General features: G+C 37.0%; 1 protein-coding gene across 3 annotated transcripts in view; it reads right to left on the bottom strand.

The window, feature by feature from the left end:
* Nucleotides 1–14,776, bottom strand: part of sgk1 (serum/glucocorticoid regulated kinase 1) — a 32,584-nt gene extending 17,808 nt beyond the window's left edge. The window contains exons 1-3 of one of the 3 annotated variants that reach the window (XM_052090887.1): nt 14,478–14,776; nt 14,180–14,301; nt 8,956–9,195 (exon numbers count right to left, since the gene is read on the bottom strand). In XM_052090887.1, coding sequence (XP_051946847.1) covers nt 8,956–9,195; nt 14,180–14,257 — 318 coding nt within the window. In that variant the 5' untranslated portion in view covers nt 14,258–14,301; nt 14,478–14,776. Of the gene's footprint in view, nt 1–870; nt 975–8,955; nt 9,196–14,179; nt 14,302–14,477 lie in introns of those variants that run through there. The other 2 variants (XM_052090889.1, XM_052090888.1) reach the window with 2 other exon arrangements.
* Between the last annotated feature and the right edge of the window lie 5,399 nt (nt 14,777–20,175).

Here is a 20,175-nt window from a genome sequence, read left to right as displayed (position 1 = left end):
TAAGGATCTTGCCCAAGGCCATAGTTACAAAAGTTCATGGCATTCTTTGCAGCAGGATTTGAACCTACAACCATATGGTTGCCTCCTCAGATATTTAACCACCACACCACACCAGTGTGCAAGTAAACATATATGAGTAGAAATTGTACATTTTATGAGGAAAACGTGAGTGGTGTGGGTCCACATATAGTAACCTCCACAATGCAGGGTGGTTGTTATGGAGTTGCTATGTAGATCCTAAGGTGTTTTGATTTGCGTTTAGCTTGTTACTTTGGTTAATAGGTTGTTGCTTTCTGGCCTACGTGAAAAGAGCCCACCTCCAAGGCTCCTCAACAACGACTCGGGGCCCTCCATCAATGCAAGTCTTTGTTTTTGTTTTTGTTTTTGTTTTGTTTTTTCACCTGTTTGTTCATTTTTGTTTTATTTTTTATGTCAGATCGCTTGGACATTGTCCAAAGCAGAAATGTGCAGGGACAAGTTGCACGCTGAAGTTGAATACTTGGGGGTAGGGTTTTCTAAAAATCCATACTAATTATACCACCTCAAATTATCAATAGAATCCAACATTTTATCATCGTTGCTAGAACTCTTTGTCATGTGCTTTCCACTGTAGTGCTCAGATTTATAGTGCTGTAAAGAGCTACAAGAAACAAATGTATGGTATCAGGAATTAAAGACTAAAGGTCAGAACAAGAAGCAAATCTAAATTTGAATCAAAGATACTGATTAAATTAAGTCTCAGTGGACAACTGTATGCAGGCTAAATTCAGCTGATAAAAGCTCAAGAGTCAGAGAAAAGACGTCATTGCACCGACACAAGATTATTCTATAATCCACAATGATCAGAAAGACACACACTGATACACTTACGCACACACATTGCTCTTTGGCCCTTGATTCCAATGATGCAGCACAGATTCCAGGGAAAAGTGATCTTGCAACTGTAACTACCTCTTCTTTGGGCCTAGTCTTGTGCACAGTCACCCAGACTATCACAAATACTTCAACATCAAAAGCTGACGATTATGTAAGTGCACTTTTAGGAAAATGTTAAGATAAAAAAAATGGTTAATCAGCAACTTTCCTTTCCTCCCTTCTCTTTTCTTCTCTCCTCCTAAAAGTGCGTGAGTTGACATTTCTCTTGCCGGACTTTGCACATCCATTGTATTGAAATCTTCTAGACTTACCAGTCAATACAAAGCCATTACTTACAAAGTCTTGAGGGTTGTTTGTGTCTGTTTATGTGTGTATATGTTGCCAGGGAGAGAAAATCTCATACTGTAAATCTGTTTGAGGAGATTAGACCAAAACCCTACAATGGGATCAGCCTACATAGAATTTGTATAGAATTACTCCAGCTGGAAACAAACACTTCTGACATGCTCAAGTCCTTTTCCTTTTTCATTTGTCTTTTGTTTTCCCTTGATGTTGTGTGGGTAATCCAGTCTTTAAATCTACAAAACCTACCCCTCTACCCTAAACCTAACCAATAGTGTCATGAAAGCAAATATGTTATTAAAAACACAATTGCTGAAGCACCAACACCTTTTTGTGATGCTTTTATGTCACTTTTGGCTTACTTGTTGAATCGCGTGTTTTTCAAGCTACTTTGTACCCGAGCCCTTCTCTTTGCAAGTGCAACGTTTGAACAAGCTTGTAAATGTAATTAGTTATTCAATGCAAACATGCCTTACAAGTCATGCACTATAGTAAAAGGGTTCTGATGTCATAAGAAAGCATTGTGTGAGGAACAGAGAGAAAATAAAATGTTTATGAATTGGTAATCTGCCATTTTACTCATCATTTTTGTGAAAGTGAATAAAAGTCATTGTTGTAGCACCTCTAGTGTTTATTTCACCAGGAAACTGCCACGAAATATAAAAATAACAAAAATGATTTGGCACAAATGGGACCAGGTAGTTGACATGAAATATTTTTGGGAAGTTCACATGTCAATCGGTGCTCCATCTAAAACAATTTTAAACAGCATTTTGCTAATGCTTTTATAATTATTATTCATGTAGTTTAAAAAAAACAACAACTAAAAAACACATCAAAGGACCATTTAAAATTAACTAGTGATGGCAAAAAGGTGATAAGTATAGTTAAAAGCTTAAAATAAATGGTGACCAGCAGTCAGAAATTTACTTTTTTATTAAGGAACAATATTTGCCTTCTGGAACTTATTTTCAGGGGCACTTCTACTTTAATTTGGACAGATTGTTTTTTTTAACCATATACAAACACTGTATGTCTTTCAAACACACTTTAAAATATTTTTAATAAATTTATTAAAATACATTTTCAATTTGAGTAATTCTTATTACCTATAAAATTAAATCAACTCATATTTTGTATGATATTACTGTATATTAACTAGGCCTGGAATCAAATATATCAGATGATACTAACAAAACAGAAGAATTTTAATGCAATTTTGTCAATTTCGGTGGACGAGTCCATTAATTTATGACCCTGGTGACCAGTCGCTGCACATAAAATATACAGTACACTTTTCCTTGTTCATTTCTATACATTTTAATCTAAATAAGTAAGCTAATAAACCAAGTAATCTTGATGTTTTTACATGGACCAGCACTAACCCAATTCCTAACCCTACCTCAACATTTTTTGCAGCTTTTTCACATTTATTTACTTTTGAGGACATTCCCATCTGAGGAAAATCTGGGGACACTCACACACACTAAATTCTATTATTCCGCAGTGTTGGCTTTTAGCAGGTTTTAGAGCGATTTAGGAATAACTACAGAATGATTCAGCGTCTTTCTAAATATACCACTGTACCAACTTCCCCATGATAACAGTTAATACATAAAGTAGTTGAAGGTCACAAACTTCCTTCAAAGAACTTCTACCCAGCTGACACTGCTGGCCCATGCTTTAAAAGTGAAAGGGAATTTGGCTCAGATCCACACTTGACTGGCACAGTGCCAGAGAATTAGCATGCAACAACACAGTTCTTGGCCACCGAAAGACTCGGGGCCCAATACAGATATAATGAATCACCTGGACCAGCGCAGCGCTATTGTCACATTAAGTACTTTAGTGACAATACTTCTGTGTGGCCAGATCGTGTATGTATTTTCCCCAGAACCTAGTAACCATTAGCCTCATTAACCCCAACCAGAGATTCATTGGGGACAAAGGGCTACAATGCCAGGGCTGTAGCGTGAACAGTCAGAAATAAGTAAGTACATTGCTAACTGGTCCACGGTATATGAAAGCCATGATTGTATAATCCTACTAAATTATTCAACAAAAATGCTGTTTTGTTGTTTTGTACTTGAAACGAGTGCTAATAAATGCAAAGTCCAAAACAACTCAGCAGGGAGAGGACATTTTTTGGTTGATTCGTTTGTTTAAGTGAGGAGTCAAAGCTCTGGAATTCCAGTGTCTGACATCAAAAACAGCTTTAAGATTACAGGAACTAATGACACATGCACTGGATTGTGGACAGGGGATGGTAGAAGTGTGTTGGTGTCTTTATTTATTTGTTTGTTTGTTTTGTTTGTCTTTGTTCTGCTTGTCCTGTTGCCCAGATGAGCAGTTTATAGATCAAAGGTTACTTTTTCATGGTTTAGGAGACTTAAAAGACTTTGTGAATATCAATTTTATCTCAGCTATTCCCCTGAAATTACTTAGGGGGAATACAAAGAGAAAGAAATGAGACAATAGTTTACATAAATAAGATTTTTAAAATTAATGTGGATAGCTTAGCTCTGGTAATTTGGTCTTGGAAGAATTTGATGAGAAATGTATCAGCAAATTTGAGCACATCTCTGCTGTGCCCTCTGCTAACTTCTATGTAAACAAGTGAAATGAGTAGCAGAGTGTTCTGTCGGGTCCAATACAGTTTTTAACTGCCCCATCCTTCAGTAACAGTCTCTTTACAAAGTCTTCATTGCATTGTGATGGGCTGTAATGCAAATGTACCACAAAACTGAAAATTTTCTGCAATTCCAACGTAGTCTCTTAGGGTAAAAGGGCAGATGATTTTTACATGGCTCGTAGTATGCATCACAGAAGTTTCCTTGTAAAATGAACACTAGAGGTGCTAAAACAACAATGACATTTATTCCCTTTCACACAATTCACGGGTAAAAGGGCAGATAATCAGTTTATAAACACTAAAATTTGACCATACTACTCCGATAATGCTAACTTATGGCATCATAAGGAACACACTCCGCTGAACATCGACGGCTCCTCTGTGGAGATCGTCAAAAGCACCAAATTCCTTGGTGTTCACTTGGCGGAGAACCTCACCTGGTCCCTCAACACCAGCTCTATCACCAAGAAAGCCCAGCAGCGTCTCTACTTTCTTAGAAGGCTGAGGAAAGCACATCTCCCAACCCCCATCCTCACTACATTCTATAGAGGGACTATTGAGAGCATCCTGAGCAGCTGCATCACTGCCTGGTTTGGGACTTGCACCGTTTCGGACCGCAAAGCCCTGCAGAGGATAGTGAGGACAGCTGAGAAGATCATTGGGGTCTCTCTTCCCTCCATCAAAGACATTTACAAAAAACACTGTATCCGCAAAGCAACCAGCATTGTGGACGACCCCACACACCCCTCACACAAACTCTTTACCCTCCTCCCGTCTGGCAAGAGGTACCGAAGCATTCGGCCCCTCACGGCCAGACTGTGTAACAGCTTCTTCCCCAAGCCATCAGACTCCTCAATACTCAGAGACTGGTTTGACACACACGTGTCCTGAGTTGCACTTTAATTACTGTCACTTTATAACTGTCTGCTACCTCAATAACTGCTATGTGCATAGAACATTATCTCATAGTATGTTATGTTTACATTTTTAGAAACTGTCATCTTTTTGCACTACTGAGTACTGGTCGGCGCTGCACTGTCTATTGTCCTGTTCATTGTCAGTAATTTGTTGTACTGTCCTGTACTTTTTGCACATGTTTGCACGTGCACTTTATATAGGTATATATAGGTAGTTTATATAGGTATTTTATTTCGTTGTGTAGTCTCATGTGGTCCTATGTTGTTCCTTTGTTGTTTTTATGTAGCACCATGGTCCTGGAGGAACGTTGTCTCGTTTTGCTGTGTACCGTACTAACTGTATATGGTTGAAACGACAATAAAAACCACTTGACTTGACTTGATCAAAGACATTTTACAATGGAGAAACATTTTAACATTTGCATTACTTTAAATTTTCTTCCCTGCACAGTGGGTGTCAATATGCACAAAGAAAGTTGATCGCCAAAAGCCAAAGAAGAAGAATGTGAAAGTGAAAGTGAAGATTTATAAAAAGGATTTAAATATAGATCTGTTTCTCACCCACACTTATATCACATCTGAAGACATTTATTAAACCACTGGTTTAATAAGACTATGTGATAGTATGGATTACTTTTATTTGCCTTTATGTCCTTTTGGAGCTTCAAAATTTTGGTATGCATTTGCATGGCCCTACAAAATCTTAGTTTCTGTTCTGCAGATGAAAGAAAGTTATATACATCAGGGATGGCATGAGTTTGAGTGAGTGATGAGAACATTTTCATTTTTGGGTGAACTATCCCTTTAATCTTCCAAGTGTTTGGGAGAAATATTTACTCACTTATAGCTCCACTCATTGGACATTTCACCTCCAAACTTCCGCAAAACATGTAAGGAACCACATGATGTCATTTGGCAAAAGTGGTGACTCAATCACCCAATTATAATTGAATCAAGTTGCATTGATCAGTATGTCAACAGAAAGTTGCAGAAGAGCAGAACCAGTTGTTTTTGCAACTTAGATTTGATAGAGTTCAAAGAAAGGTATGCTTCAAGGCTTTTATCTCAAAAGAGATAAAAATGTACTCCTCATATGACCAAATTCAATCAGTGGACTCTATCATAACCAATCAGATGTTATATTGTCACCATGACAGCCAATCATTTTATTTATATACAATCATTATTTTTTGGGGACTTTACATAAATCACAGAAGATCTCTTTACAGGCCACATTGTTGAAGCACACCCTCAATCTGAAGCCGAGAGCAATGTGGCCAATCAAACTTTATGTTCAGTTCAACCCAGTGAAACCTGGCAATATAAAACCTGGCGATGCATGTGTGTGTTTGTGTGACACGCAGACCTCATGAGCGATGGATGAGTCATTGGTACAACCCCCGCTCCTTGCATCTTTCTGCCACATTAACTTCACGAACAAACACAAACAAGCACACAAACCCTCATGCAGAGTGAGAAGGAGCCCCACTGCTCTCCATATTTTCACAGGGTGTGAAATAAAAATCCTTCCAGGCAATTCTTACAGTAAAACATGATCAAGTTCCATCTTTAAAGTCAATAATACAAAATAAATTAAACAAAATACAGATACATCACATTTCCAGGTTGCTGGGGAAGCAGCTTGGAAGGATGTTAAAGGAATAGTTCACCCAAAAATAAGTCATAATTTACTCACCCTTGTATGGCTTTCTTTCTTCTGTATACACATACATATTTATTTATAGCATAATGTCCAAGCTGCTTTTTTCCATACAATGAAAATAAATGGTGACCACAGCTGACAAGCAAGATTTGTTTTAATGAATAACAACTTGGAATATAGTGCTTTTATTATTCTTTTATGGTCCTTTTTTGTCTTTTAATGAACTTGATAGTCCCTGTTCTCTAGCCCTATTCACTGTATGGAAGAGAGCAGAATGAACATTCTTAAAAAATTCTCTTTTTGTAGTACATGGAAAAAAGCAAGTTTGGAAAGACATAAGTGTGAGTAAATGATGATGGAATTTTCATTGGGTAAACTATCCCTTTAACTACACCAAAATCACCTCAGCTGTAACTTAAGCAGTAATTATTAAAAGCAATTTAGTGTAATTGCACAGGGAAAGATCCAGTCTGACAGTAACGATGAAGGCAGGCAGTGAGATTGAGCAGAATCAGATATGGCTCAGGCTGTTTAATGAATTCAACTATTCATAGTAGTTGCTGCTCCTGCGATTCTCATCATTCTCACCCTGATGTATATTACATAACATCACCTTCAGGACAGTGACTGGACAGAAAATGATGTGTCATTGCTCTTGCCGTTTCTCGCTCTCATAATATTTTGTTCTCTACTCTCCCATTCTCCCTGTCAGGACATATATATTTTTAACCAAACCTAACCTTGGTATGCAAGCCTCTCAGTATAGCTCCTACTCAAAATTCATGAATAATACAGCTCTTGCATTAGTTTTGTGGTTATTTGAGAACTGATGTGGCAAGGCAAAGCCTTAGTAGGCAAGTCATTATCAAATTAACCATATATACAATGCAACAACACAGCCTTTTTCATCAGCATATTTAAAACAACTATACAGATGATAACAAACATTTTTATTAAAGACTTAACAAATGTTTTATATTAATGGAATGTAGTTATAGTGTTGCAAAATAGAGCAGCATAGGGAAGAGAGTAAGGAACAACCAGACATGCATTTTGAATATACTGAGTTTAAAATGTATGCACACATTCAAATGGTAACAGCACTAAAGGAATATTGTGGGTTCAAAACAGCTCAAGCTCAGTTTTTCAGCATTTGTGGCATAATGTTAATTACCACAAAAATGTATTTTGACCTGTCCCTCCTTTTCTTAACAACAAAAGTAAAAATTGGCTATAACTTCAGAAAACGTTAGTAAGCGAATTTATCACACTAAAATCATGTTAACACACATATTGTCTTGTGGCTATACTTTTGAAAAAGTGAATATTTGTACTATTCCGGATTGGCCTCATTCACCTCCAAGTGCCTCATTGTAACCCAGAGTTTGACTTGTTTTAAAGTAAAGGAGGGACAGGCCGAAATACATTTTTGTGGTAATCAATAAAATGCCACAAATGCTGTTGATTGAGCTTAACTTGTATTGAACCCAGAATATTCATTTAAGGCTACACAGCAGAGATTTCTCTCTCTCCCTTTGTAGGGTTGATTGCGATACAGACTCCCTCTGAGCTCTGCGTCATATTTCGAATAATCACTGTCCCTGGGAGCCAATCAGACAATGTGGGGAGCAATTGTAGGGAAGAGAGAGAGAGAGAGAGAGAGAGAGAGAGAGAGAGAGAGAGAGAGAGAGAGAGAGAGCTCAATACAACTAACCTAGGCCATTTGTGAGATGCTGTTTAGCGTTGCTAAATGAAAAGACAACATGCTCAGCCTCTTAAGAGTCTCTACGGCACACTAAGACTAAAAGCTTTGCACCACATAGGATAAGAATAAACAAGCGAAATGGGAAAATATTACATCAATAGTAGTTTTGTGTAGTAGGTCTTGAAGCAGAGACATAAAAATAATGAAAACTGGGCGGTTGGGGGGGCATGCCCCCCACTTATTGAGAATATGATACAATTATTACATATTAAGAGTTTTGTTTAGCTTAACTAAAATGTAAACAAATTGTAACCGACTATGTAAAATGATAACTTTGCCACAACTTCAGATGTCTATCAGTTAAATAGGCAGTAAACTGAATGAACATGCAGACCCGCAGACAGGCACCTAGGGTGGCATGACATGGTACCTGCCAGGCCGCCCCCACACAGAGCTTGCAAAATCGCGATGGGAGGAAGGTGCCCTGAATTGTGCCACCCCGCCCCTGGCTCGCAAGAATGCGATTGGAAGATCTCGCCTAGGGCACCAAGTAAGATAGAACGGCCACTGCACACCCGAATATGGTTAGTGCTCATTTACATACATTTTCCCCAATCAGGACTATTTGCCGAATGTTATGTTAATTAACAACGATACGCAAAGATTCATAAATTGTCCCAAACACTTTTCTGATTGTTCCTATGCCCCTGTCCTGAAGGATTCATGTATGGATAGTTTGATGGATTGCTGGATGAATAAACAATTATCTGATAACAGAAAAGCTGAAACATAGGGAAACCAAAGACAAATTGTTTCCCACCTTGCATGTGTTGTTTTTGTCCTGCTGGCAGTGCGTGCATGGGGCACTGGGCTGACAGGGAGGGCTGGGAGGTAGAGGGAGATAGTATCCTCTGGGACTGTAGTAGCAGCAGCCGTACGGTGCAGGGAAGTGTGTGTACCACAGATCCTGCCCTTCTTGACATTTTGGACATGAAGACAGAAAACCTTTAGTCTGGACATTCTCCAAATCCATCTTTGGGTTCTGCATCCATCTGCGAACCTAACAGTAAATACACATAAATCACTTTTTGTGTCAATACATTATAATTAGTCAAATAAATAAAGATTCTATAAATTCATTGAAACATGTCATGTTGTATTAACAACATATAAGATAAATATGTTTGGTGTGGACATGGAATACCCAATAAAAGTTTTATTGCTCATATCTTTCTCCTTTATAGTACTAAAAATAGTAGAACTAAAAATAAAAGTAAGAATATAGAGCTATAAAATGAATGTGGATAGCGTAGCCCAGTTTTTTTTTTTTACTTGGAAGTACTTGATGAGAATTGTTTATGTTGAGGTTATATTGTCTGACCCTTGATAGCAGACTTTGGTATGTAAACATTATACATGATAACATGAATTTAGTGTGATTAAATCACATACCAACCCTATGTGTGTACAGTTATATCCAATATTATAACTTTGTTGTCATGACAATGTAATAAGTTAAACCCATTTAATCTTAGTTAGCGATTTTATCACACTAAAATCAAGGGTAACACTTTAGAATACTGTATCTTACTTAATGCATAACTAATAAGGAATTACTGCAGAACTAATAGGTAATTCTTCATTAACACTTAAGTCACTACTATTAACTACTAAGGAAGATGTGTTAACTAATCAGTATGTAATAGCATTTTATAGTTGTGTTAAGTAACAATTAGCTAATCAATAACTATTGAATTCAGTCATGCCTCCTGATTAACTACTTTTAATTATCTACTAATTCAGCTTCAGGAGAAATAACTATTGAATAACTACTAATGAACAGTCGATTAATTACAATTAATTGCAATAATATCGTAACAATTAGCCATTACAATATTCAGGTTGTGGCCATTTCTTCTTCCTTACTTCTAATGTTATTATTACTATGGAAATGCAATATGCATTTCGTGGAATCACTACACTCCCAAAATGAGTCATTACAGCGAATTTAATAGTTTTGACCTGTATGGTCAATTGCTTTGTGAGTGTGGTCTGTTACCAGAAATCAACAATGGAATGGAACCCCATCCCCACTATAAGTGACTAGCCAACTTACCTCAGGTAGGTTTATGATTTATATACAGTATAGTGTGTATGTCTCTTGTTTTCCTCAGCACATATCACATTACATTTGGGTAAATTATTCCTGTATGTAAGGCAATGACTAAGGGGAAGGGAACATACAGGGAACCCCTGAGAAATTAATAAAGAATGACCACATAATTATGAGGGAATTACTTACAACCTGGAACAGTATTCTAAAGTGAAAATGCAGGGAACCCATGATTAATTAATACAGAATTGCCACATAATTATGAGGGAATTACTTACAACCTGGAACAGTATTGTAATTACTCGACTGTTCATTAGTAGTTATTCAATAGTTATTTCTCCTGAAGCTGAATTAGTAGATAATTAAAAGTAGTTAATCAGGAGGCATGACTGAATTCAATAGATATTGATTAGCTAATTGTTACTTAACACAACTATAAAATGCTATTACATACTGATTAGTTAACACATCTTCCTTAGTAGTTAATAGTAGTGACTTAAGTGTTAATGAAGAATTACTTATTAGTTCTGCAGTAATTCCTTATTAGTTATGCATTAAGTAAGATACAGTATTCTAAAGTGTTACCCATTTATAAATGTAATAACAGCCTGAACCATTTATTGTTCAAGACAGGAATTAGAATTTTCAATTTGTGCATTTGCTCATTTGTGCATTTGCTCATTTGCTCCTGTACTGGCAGATTGAATAGAACCAGCATGTCAGGGCAAATACTCCTGTCTCTCTTTACAAGCAAAACAGTGAAATCTGAAAGGTGTTTCCAAAGTCACCAGTGACTGGCTAAAGGAGACTGTGCTGGAGGTCATATGTCTTCTTTGTAGTGTATTTAATGACTTCAATCCCTTGAGTGAAAAGCAATTTTCTGGGCCCCAGGAAATCCTGGAACCCAGGGCGAACACCGGCCGAGAGATTTCCACTTCTCACTTCATTTTATACCTCTGCCAAAGTTTTTTTTTTTTGGCAAATAAAAATATTCTCATAGTTCTATTTGATTAAACATTTTATATATATATTTTTTAGAAAGACGGAGAAGAAAATACTAAAAACTCCTGAAATTAGGTAAATACTTCTCTATATCCTACATACATAATCACATTGTATATTCACAAAATTCCCAACAATTTGAATCCCCTGCTCTCTTCCCCTCTCTCTCTCACACTTCTTGGATCGGATTTTCAAAGGTAAGTTAACTAGCACTCAGAGTCTCTTTTGCTTTAAAGGAATAGTTAAAATTCTCTCATCACTTACTCACCTTCATGCCATCCCAGATGTGTATGACTGACTTTCTTCTGCAAAACACAAATTAAGGTTTTTTGAAGAATATTTCAGTTCTGTAGGTCCAAACAATGCAAGTGAATGGTGGTCAAAACTCTGAATGTCCATAAGCATATAAAGGCAGCATAAAAGTAATCCATATGACTCTGGTGGTTTAATATATGTCTTAAAAAGCGATATGATAAGTATGGGTGAGAAACAGATCAATATTTAAGTCATTTTTAGCCATCGATCTCCACATTCACTCCATATTCTTCATCATTATTTTTGGCGATTTGCATTCTTTGTTCTGATCGCCACCTACTGGGCAGGGAGGAGAATTGATAGTAAAAAACGACTTAAATATTGATTCATCGCTTCTGATGGTATGGATTTAAACACTGGATTACTTTTGTGCTGCCTTTCTGTGCTTTTTGGACCTTCAGAGTTCTGGCCAACATTCAGAGCTGAAATATTCTTCTAAAAATCTTTGTTTGTGTTCAGCAAAAGAAAGAAAGTCAAACACATCTGGGATGGCATGAGTGTGATTAAATGATGAGAGAATTTTAATTTTTAGGTCAACTATCCCTTTAAGCCCTCTTCTCTTCTCCTTTGACACGCTGCTATGGCACCAGCCGTGTGTTAACGCTAAACACACAGCAAGATAAAACTACAAACATCAACGTTGGCACTCCAGAATATTCTTTCTCTCTCTCTCTCTCTCTCTCTCTCTCTCTCTCTCTCTCTCTCTCTCTCTCTCTCTCTCTCTCTCTCTCTCTCTCAGGGCATAGTCACACATAAATACATAATAATCCAACCAAACCTTCTCACTGAGTCACTCCCTGACACCCCATCTGCTGAGCATGTTAGTGTGTGTTTGTGTGCTAATATGTCAGATTTTGGACTGAATTGCAAATCACATATTGTCTCCTATAACCAGAGGTGGGTAGTAATGCACTACATTTACTCTGTTACATTTACTTGAGTACATTTTTGGAGAAAATTGACTTTTAATAATAGGTTTAATAGTAGGTATTTTTTACTCTTACTCAAGTACATTTCTTATGATTATTTTTGTACTTTTACAATGAGCAACGTTCCTTTCCTTACATTACTGGTTTATTAATTAAATACGTTTCGTAATAAATGTGTAGTTTATTGAGAGATTTTTTCCATCACTGGAGTCCAGTTCATCACTGCAGCAGCAGCAAGCGCTCAAAATAAACACTTTCTTTCATCACGCAATGCCTTATATACAGATATTTCAAGATTAGAATAGCAGCTCCAACTTAAGAAAACTTGTTGCGGTGAGTTTTGGCAATTGTGATAATGTGAGCTTGTCTGTGTTGTGGTGATGGTCATTTTCAGGGTGATTCTGTAACTATGTTCTCTTATGACATCAGTTTCTAAGTATACATTTTTATATCAGTGCCTAGTGTATAAATCAATGTAAACATCCATGTTAAGTGTAAATGGCTTTTGCTATGCTGATCACGTGTGCTTGTTTACTGGAGCTTATCTCTGCGCATGCACACTACACAGCAACTTTACGTTTGACAGATACGGTGCGTTTTTCTCACGGACAACAGAGAACAAGCTATGAAGTAAAATAAGCCTTACATGCTTCAAAATACAGAGATGAGATGCAGTTTACACTTACTGTACAGAACTAATCTCATTTCTTTCTACACTGAAAATACTTTAACTGAACTAAGAACTTTAGGTGGACTAAAAAGGACTTTAAAGCACTGTTTAATAGCAGAGGTATAATAAAAGCATATTCTGGTTTCTTTTTTACTCAGCATTAAGATTGGGCCTGTGGAATATTGTTCACATTTTTCACCATAATAATTACTAGAAACTGGTTTCCAAACTTCTCTACTAATTGACAGATTTGTCCAAATCTGACAAGCGTCCTTAAAGTGATAGTTCAACCATCCATTAATTTTTCTGTCATCATTCTGTGCAACTTTCTGTATTTTGTGGAACCTAAAAGATGTTAGAGAGAATGTTAGGGACTGACAGTCATAGTCACCATTGCCTTTTAAAATATTTACTCTTACTTAAGTAATTTTTTACATCATTACTTTTACTTCTACTTGAGCAATAATTTTTTTCAAGAAATTGTACATTTACTTGAGTACAGTTTTTGGCTACTGTACCCACCTCTGCCTATAACCCAAAACAAAACCCAAAATACCCAACTCAAAAAGTTATACTGAAACAACTGAAACAACTGAAACAATCTGAATAGCAGTTTTCCTTTTATTATTTTATTTCTATTTTTTTTGCCACTTGTATTAAAAGGACAGTGGACAGATGAAAGGGATGATTTTTAAACAACTATCCTAAACACTCCTCTGTCTTCCATTAGACAGATAATCCTGACCCAAACTCACACTATTGGTTGAGCCAAAGTTGCTATGTTGGACTGGTTGGGATGCTCAAACAAACAGAGCAATGTTTGAAAATTCCACAGAGCTACAGTAAACCACATTTTGAGGCAATCAACCTATGAATAGCTTACTTATAGTTGTCCCTGCTTATTGAGCTGGTATAGGAGGAAGTATTTGAACATCAAAACTACACACATCACCTTCAACATTGTACGTTTTCAATTTATCATTTCTGCAACGAATTCACAAACACTCAAACTCACCTTCCTCTTGACAAACTGGAAGGCAGAGCAATTCTTAAAGGAAAAAGACTGTTTCTCTGCATTATGGACCAGCCGCATGGCCTCTGGCCGGCCCGCACACTCTGTGGTCCCCAGCTTGATATCTGACAGAGGGACAGATAGGCGAAAACAGGATTCATGGGTCTTTTGTATTGTCTGATGCAAGTACAAGTAAGACCAGCTGTACGAGTGATAACTCTTACCGAACAAACACTTGTGTATGTGTTTGCGTCTGTGTATAAAATACATGAGAGGTGTATGTCTGTGCCTGTTGTCATACCTGTGATGCTGTCTTCCCTGGTTCAGGTTGTTGTGATTGCCACTGCTGACGGAAGCTATCGATGCTGCGTTGATGTTGTGGGTTCTGTCCGGATGATGCTGCTCGATCTCACAGCATGCCTCTGTGTCTCTGCAGCACCACGGCTGTATGTGTGTGTGTGTGTGTGTGTGTGTGTGTGTGTGTGTGTGTGTGTGTGTGTGTGTGTGTGTGTGTGTAAGTGAGAGAAATAAAATGAGATGGAACAGAACACACACCTTGTCAATGTGAGAGAGAGAGAGACATGCAATCAGAGCGAACAGCACCTTCCTCTCCTCTTCACTCTCGTCTCTCTCTCTCTCTGTATGGCTTTAGCGCTCCCTCTTTCTTCTTTGGCAGCTCTGATGCACACACACTCTCTCTCTTCTATCTCTCTTCTCCTCCACCCCTTCCTCTCTCCATTTCTGCAGCAGTGGTGCTCTCTCTCTCTCTCTCTCTCTCTCTCTCCTCCCTCTCTCTGTCAGTCTCTCTATCTTTCCAATCCCTCCTCAGAGGTTTGATTGTGTGAATGGATGGATTGGCGATGAATGAATGAAGGCTGATGGATTGGATGGGTGTGTTGAGCTTGACCACTGCTGTTACAGGAACAACTGCAATGCTACAAGTCTCCTCTGACACACATACACACATTAAAACACTCTTGCTCTCCCTTTTTCTCTCTAGCTCTTTTTTCTTTAATTGTCTTTGTCAGGAATCATTTATAAATGAGCTGTGATATCAAAGGTGAATGAGTCAACAGGTTCATTACCCTCCAAGCGGTGTATGTGACACATCTGCACAGAGAAAGAGAATGGGAGATGCATGGGGAGAATCAACATTCTACCAAGTTACACAGTTAAAGATATAATGATGAGGTGATCTATCAGCCCTTGGTCTTGTGAGTCTGTATTGAGTACAGCATCAGGTCAACAACATCTAAAGATTTTTCAATGGCTGAGCCTTTGTTGTTGGTTATTGGACTTTAACAGAATAAATTCAGAATGGATATTTATGGACATTTAGAACATTTGAACAAATTTGTTTATTATTTTTAATATAGGCCAATATAAATATTGTGCAACAGTTAGTTCCAGTCCACTAATTTGATTAGATGTATGGCTTTCCAAAATGACAGCACTGAAATGTTGCACTACTCATTCCGAAAGGTAGTGCCCTTGAAGTGTGTACTCTGAAGGGAGCAAGGCATTACTGTCTCATGTGTGTCTGTTTGGACGAAGGCATATTCAGCCACATTATTTTAAATGGGAATGATTCTTGATAACACACTTATAGCACTTTTGTTGCAACAAATAAAACTGCATCAAATATAACCTGTTGTGTCTTTAATTCAATTTAAACATTTCAACTTGTGTACTTTTCCTGTGGCGCTTGGCAAACATGACTCACGAAAAAATCACTATAAAATCGAACAAGATGACCTTACTTAGGTATTTGAAGGCAATCGGTTTGCATGCTTTTTCTAAGTAAACATACTTATTTGGCTCAAGTAAAGTGAACATAATTAGTTAAGTACAGTTTACTAGCTACAAGTAAACTTAACTCATCTGTGATTAAAGTATCGTTGTTCTTAATTATTTAAGTTCAGATATATCATGTCTTATAGCCATATGGCATGTTGGATTCTCCTCAGTACTTCTTATTGCACATAAATCTGCACTTTTGTAAAGTACATTTGAATAGAAGAATGACCTAAATTTAACAGGCTTTCTTTCTTCACCATAGGTAACACTAATCACCCTAATGGTGACTTCACACAAATCACAACCATCAACTAGCTACGAATAAGCAAAATACCTCTTTGGTCATTTGTCTGATTAGTGTGCATGACAAGCTCTGTGTGACTCATACTGTAGCTCAATATACATATAAGACATTTATCTAACTGCATCACACAAAAAAAGAAAGAAAGAAAGAAAAGAAAAGGGAAACTTTTTTCTGGATTTGGCGGAAAGATAAATGCATTACAATTTTGCAGATTACAGATAAAGAGAAAATACATTTTCCATCTTGACTGTGAGAGCTGTCTTATTCACTATAGCACACTGGATACTTTTGAGAGCTAACCTGAAAGAGGGAGAGAAAGAAAGTGTTTCATCCTGGACAAAAGAGGTATTAATTTTATGCATATCACTGATCTTGTTGTCTGCTCTGTCAAATCAAACCCATAATGCCTTGAAAGGAGCAATATGCCAAGAAAGAATAACTGCTATTGGAATATACGTTTTGAGCACTAATAGGAGTCTCTAATCTGTCTGATATAATCAGTTGCTCTACGGATATCTAAAATATACAAAAGAATAGTGAAAATATGTATAATTTCCTGGAGAGTTATTCTGAGTATAACAGCTGCAGCATACTAAGAAAGAACAATCCTTATGCAGATGGTTGGTGAACAATAAGGCTGGATTACAGTATGTTTGTGTTGGTAGATTTGTTTGGATATTTCTGGATTGTGAATAATAAATGTGTATAAATAAAACACACATTCTGTGTTGACTCCTCCCATTAAAATGCAGATTTCAGAGTGTGTTGCAAGCAGATTTCAGTGCTTAACTTTTTAAAATCCTCTGCATCAAGCATCAATGTTATTCACACAAGATATTATTATTGGAAGTCTGTATATCTAGTATTTCCTGTGCTTTTGGATTGTACATTTAATTGCCCTTAAAACAGTCAATATACTGTATGTCTCCATTTTCCCTGAACCATGCTTATCAAAACATTTCTAAACAGAGATAAATGCATAGCCTTTCTGCACACAAAAGAGGATTTCTAACATGCCCTCCTGTTCTTGACTTCTACAAAGTAAGCAGAAACATGTATATTAGGTTGAGATACTGTATACGGGGCCTTATTTTAATAGCACTAGTGCTATGCCAATAATCATACATGCAAAGACAATGGGCATGTCCAGGAAGTTTTGGTATCTTCGTGCAAGCATGTGCTAAGTTTAGGCATAAGATGGTTGGCAAAATTGCACACAGAAAGTGCTACTGGGCTGGGTCAATTGCAATTTAATTTTTAGGTTGTTCTCTGGTTTTTGTAGCATCTTCATCCTATTATAAAATCCATTCCCTATTCACACCAGCAATATAAACAAAGACAGCACATACATATGAAGTCGGTAGTGTAAATTGAATGATTGCAATGAATTAGAAGAATAGAAAATTGACTTACGTTCATTTGTGCATTAACTGTGTCCCTGTTGAATTTCAGCCATATTTCTATGACAGTGACACTCTTTGATATGTATGGAAAATGTGGTTCATGTCAGGATTTGGATTTACGTTCAGTTAAATTATAGAAAATGTAAGTATTATTGATAATAATTGTAATCTACTGACACACAAGTCATGGCTAGAATTAACTGTGATTGTATCGAAATGCACTTCACTTATACCAGTTGATTTTGAAAAATGTAATTCATGTATTGAAGCACAAATAATTCCACCAAAAATATTTTACATTTCAATTACACTTCAAACTAAACAAAATTATAATCAAAATAACAAAATCATACAAATCCAAACATATTACTCTCTTAAACTTCTTCCACTTATACTTTTGCAGACCTAAAAATGACTCTACAACAACAGGTGGAAAAATACCAATACAAATTAGATCATAAATACAATTGTAAATATAAACATAATAATATTAATTGACAAATAAACCATGACCTAAAGATAGTTCAACACAAATCTCATAAATATTTGTTTCATAAAATGGCTACAATAGTGATTGGCATGGATGTAAATTGATGTTCCATCACATTTTCAGACATGAAATTGGAAATGAACTTTAGTACCTGCTGGTGGAATCTCCAAACTGCAAATACAGGAAATTATTTTAGACTTTGTGCAGATGTGAATTTGAAATGTCTTAGCCCTTTTTCTCAGGAAATTGCACTTTGTATCACTTCATTACACTTAACAAACAATAAACCCCCAGTTTGTGTACATGCACACACAGAAAGCGCAAACACTCCCACCCACACCCACTTACGCATGAACATTGTGCTTAGAAATAGCGCTCACACAAAAATTGGATTAGACATCGCACATGGTCATAGCGCTTTGCACACTCGTGAAAATAGAGCTAATGGAAAGAACATAATCTGAAATGGTTGAGTCTTGGTGCCAATTTAGGATGAATCTCAAATTAAAGGCATTTAAATAAATTTGAAATTATTTTTAAAAAGTAATAATAGCATACTGTAGCAGAGGACATCCATTAATTATAGAATAAAGTTTATCCATCAGCAGTCTGTCCAAACTGCCCAATGAATTCAGTCTGCCTGGCACACACTGTACAACCAAATCAACTTCTGCCGAAAAAACATAAAAGAGAGAGTGTGAGCCCTATAAAATAAACATGATTCTCTCCTCATCTCTCTATGCTACAGGGAAGGCAAGATATCATTGGGGACACACTCTCTCAGATGCTTCAGTCAAAAAGACAGAATAACTTACATGTGAGAGTGTAAAATCTCACTTTATGAAAACTGTGCGTAATATCAAATAAAGCCGAAGTAGACAGATGTGAAAATTGAATCCTGAGATGGACTGACACTATAATGATTACAAACAGAGTTGTGTACATTTGGCTCCTGTTTTCCCATTATGAGTTAAGCATCAGCAGTGTTTTTATGCCAATCCAGCACTCTAACTTGAATTGAAAGGCAAAAGAGAGAGACTTACAGAGAGAGAGAGCGAGAGAGAGAGAGAGATAGAGAGAGATGCCAAGGATGGCAAGTTGACAGGTGGAGTGGGAGGAGCAGAGACGAGTGATGTATTAGCTCATCTTTGGTACTGAGTGTGTGTGTGTGTGTGTTTGTGTGTGTGTGTGTGTGTGTGTGTGTGGTTTACGAGGACAATTGTTTAGGTTACACACCAGTAATTACTAGGGTATTATGCTATAAATGTGGTTTATGAGGACATTTCTAGTGCCCCCATAATTCAAATCACTTTAAAAACAAAAGTTTTTTATGTAAAAATGCAGGTTTTGGGGTAGGAAAATCATTATGTCTGTGGAGATTCTCAATAAGGATAGCTGCACCAATATATGTGTGTGTGTGTGTGTGTGTGTGTGTGTGTGTGTGTGTGTGTGTGTGTGTGTGTGTGTGTGTGTGTGTGTGTGTGTGTGTGTGTGCGCACGCGCGCTTCTGTGTGTTTGTGTATATGCTGGATAAAATCTCTCATAAACCATCTTCAAACTCCTCTCATTAACCTTGCACCAGTGTGGCTGTGGTTTACTCGTACTTTGAAATCTAGGGCTGTATTTTCAGACTTGCATTTTTCAAAGACTGATTTAATATTCATCATAGCATCCAGCTCTTATAAATATGTGTGTGTGTGTACATGTGTGTGAATGCAGGATAAGAATGACTGCAATGGGTGTCATCTAGGCCACTAGCAGGAAGGTAAATCAGAATTGTAACCCTCACATAATATGTGCATTTTTGTTCAGGTATTAACAAACAGCAATTCTCGAAGGAAACAATTCAGAATCTGGTTCAGAGCAGCTAGGGAGATAAAGGAGAAAAATTATGTCGACGATTTATGTAGATCTTTGAGGTTAAAAAAGGTAAATAGGTTTGGCTTGCTGTCCACAATGCAGGGACACACAGCTATGGTAAATGGTCTGCACTTATATAGCCCCT

The sequence above is a fragment of the Xyrauchen texanus genome, chromosome 25 (genome assembly GCF_025860055.1).
Source record: "Xyrauchen texanus isolate HMW12.3.18 chromosome 25, RBS_HiC_50CHRs, whole genome shotgun sequence".
Classification (NCBI taxonomy): Eukaryota; Metazoa; Chordata; class Actinopteri; order Cypriniformes; family Catostomidae; genus Xyrauchen; species Xyrauchen texanus.
The sequence above is the reverse complement of the archived record's forward strand: the minus strand, read 5'-3'. Positions and strand labels throughout refer to the sequence as shown.